At 70.2% G+C, this 1,935-nt stretch overlaps 1 protein-coding gene across 1 annotated transcript in view; it reads left to right on the forward strand.

Moving 5' to 3' along the window:
* Nucleotides 1-66: 66 nt before the first annotated feature.
* H696_01323 (hypothetical protein) overlaps nucleotides 67-1,935 on the forward strand; it is a 7,545-nt gene continuing 5,676 nt past the window's right edge. The window contains exons 1-5 of the mRNA XM_009495216.1: nucleotides 67-1,019; nucleotides 1,097-1,263; nucleotides 1,486-1,559; nucleotides 1,674-1,732; nucleotides 1,807-1,910. Coding sequence (XP_009493491.1) covers nucleotides 93-1,019; nucleotides 1,097-1,263; nucleotides 1,486-1,559; nucleotides 1,674-1,732; nucleotides 1,807-1,910 — 1,331 coding nt within the window. The 5' untranslated portion in view covers nucleotides 67-92. The remainder of the gene's footprint in view (nucleotides 1,020-1,096; nucleotides 1,264-1,485; nucleotides 1,560-1,673; nucleotides 1,733-1,806; nucleotides 1,911-1,935) is intronic.

The following is a 1,935-nucleotide window of genomic DNA, read 5'->3' on the forward strand; positions in this document are numbered from 1 at the left end:
CCGCCGCCGCCGCCGCCGCCGCCGCCGCCGCCGCCGCCGCCGCCGCCGCCGCCGCCGCCACCACCGCCGCCCCTCCCCCGCCTTTTTCTTTGATGAACTCCCTGCGCCAGGTGCTTGGCCGGGCGCCGAGCCTGCCGAGCGCCCTGCCGGCCGCCGCCGCCGAGGAGGCCGTTCGCCACGGCCGGCGCCGCGTCCCCAGGCCCGGCGCCTCGACCGGTGGCCCCGCCACTGCCTCGGCCGCCGTCACCGGGAAGCCCTCCCCGCCGGCCCGGCTGCGTGCCACCTACCTGCTGGCCGGCGGCCGGCCCGGCATGCTGGTCATCCCCCGGCATCTGTCCTCGGGGACGGTGGTGATCGCGCGGCCGGGCCCGCGCGGCGCACGGCCCTCCCCCCCGGCCCCCGGCGATGCCCAGCCCAAGGCCCACATCCCGGGGCTGTTCCTGCTGGCCGTGGCCTTCGCCGCCTTCTTCGCGGGCCAGCTGCCAGACAGCTCCTTCCGTGCCTTCTCGAAGGCCTTCCCCTCGACGCCGCTGCCGATGTACGGGCACCACCCCATCCGCCGCGAGGGCCTGGAGGAGCCCCGGCATGTTGCCGCTGCGGCCGGCGCCGAGTCGGCCGCCGGGCCCGATGCCGGGGGGCTGATGGCCGGCCGCCTGGCCCCGGCAGCAGCCGAGGCCAGCCTCAACACCACAGGCCACCGGGCCATCGACGGGGCCCCCGACGCGCCCTTCAGTACCAGCTACGCCGACGTGCCGCGGGGGCCTGCCCCCACCTCGGGCCCGGCATCCGTGGCGTCTCCCCTCCTCAGTCGTGATGCCCTGGTCCTGGCCGCCGAGAAGGCCCTCCAGTCGACGGTCAGCATCCGGCTGGTCACCATGCGCGACAAGTGGGGCTCCAGCGGCGAGACCCTTCCCCAGTCCTCCTCCGAGGGGTCGGGCTTCTTCATCTCCGAGGATGGGGCCGTCCTGACCAATGCCCATGTCATCAGCGCCGCCCTGTCGGACGCCGACCCGGCCAAGGTGCGTCGCTCCTCTCCTCTCGCCCTGGTCATCGCCTGCCGGCCCGGCCTGACTGCTGACCTCCCCCCTGTTGGCAGTCTGTCCTCCGGGTGACCGATGCCGATGGCCGGGTCTTCCATGCGGAAGTCCTCGCCGTGGACCCGATCACCGACCTGGCCATCCTGCAAACTTACGCCGCGGCCGGCAGCCAGCCTGCCTCCCGCGTCACGCCGGCCACCTTCTCCCAGCGCAGTGCCGATCTTCGGTGCGATGGCATCGCCCCCTCTGCCCCTCCCTCTCTGTTTCTCTGTTTCTCTCTTTGTTTCTCTGTTTCTCTCTTTGTTTCTCTGTTTCTCTCTTTGTTTCTCTGTTTCTCTCTTTGTTTCTCTGTTTCTCTCCCTGCTTCTCTCCCCCCCCTCTCTCTCCCTCCCCTGGCTTCTTCGCCGTGAGGACTAACCTCATGGCCCCCCTGCCCGATGTGACTCAGACCTGGCGAGTACGTGGTGGCTGTCGGCTGCCCGCTCGGCTTTAAGAACTCCATCTCCGCCGGTATTCTCAGTGGTGCGTCCCCTTTGGGGCGCTCTTCGCGTCATCCATGCCCCCCCCCCCTCCTCCTCGCCGGGCGCATGCATGCTGCCCGTCGCTAACCATGTTTCCCCTGGCCCTCCTTGATAGCCACCACGCGGCGACCTTCGGACGTTGGTGCCGTGGAAAACGGCCTGACCTACCTCCAGGTGCCTGCCTCTCGCCTTGCATGTTCTCGCCGCCTCTTCCTGGCCGCTATGTGGCACTGACACCCCTGGCACAGAACAACTTCCCTCTGAACCAGGGCAACAGCGGTGGGCCGTTGCTCGACCTGGATGGCAATGTCATCGGCATCAACACCGTCAAGCTTAATGGCGAGGGGATTTCGTGCGCGCATTGTCCCCCCCCCCCC

Source organism: Fonticula alba (assembly GCF_000388065.1).
Source record: "Fonticula alba strain ATCC 38817 unplaced genomic scaffold supercont2.2, whole genome shotgun sequence".
NCBI classification, from domain to species: Eukaryota; order Rotosphaerida; family Fonticulaceae; genus Fonticula; species Fonticula alba.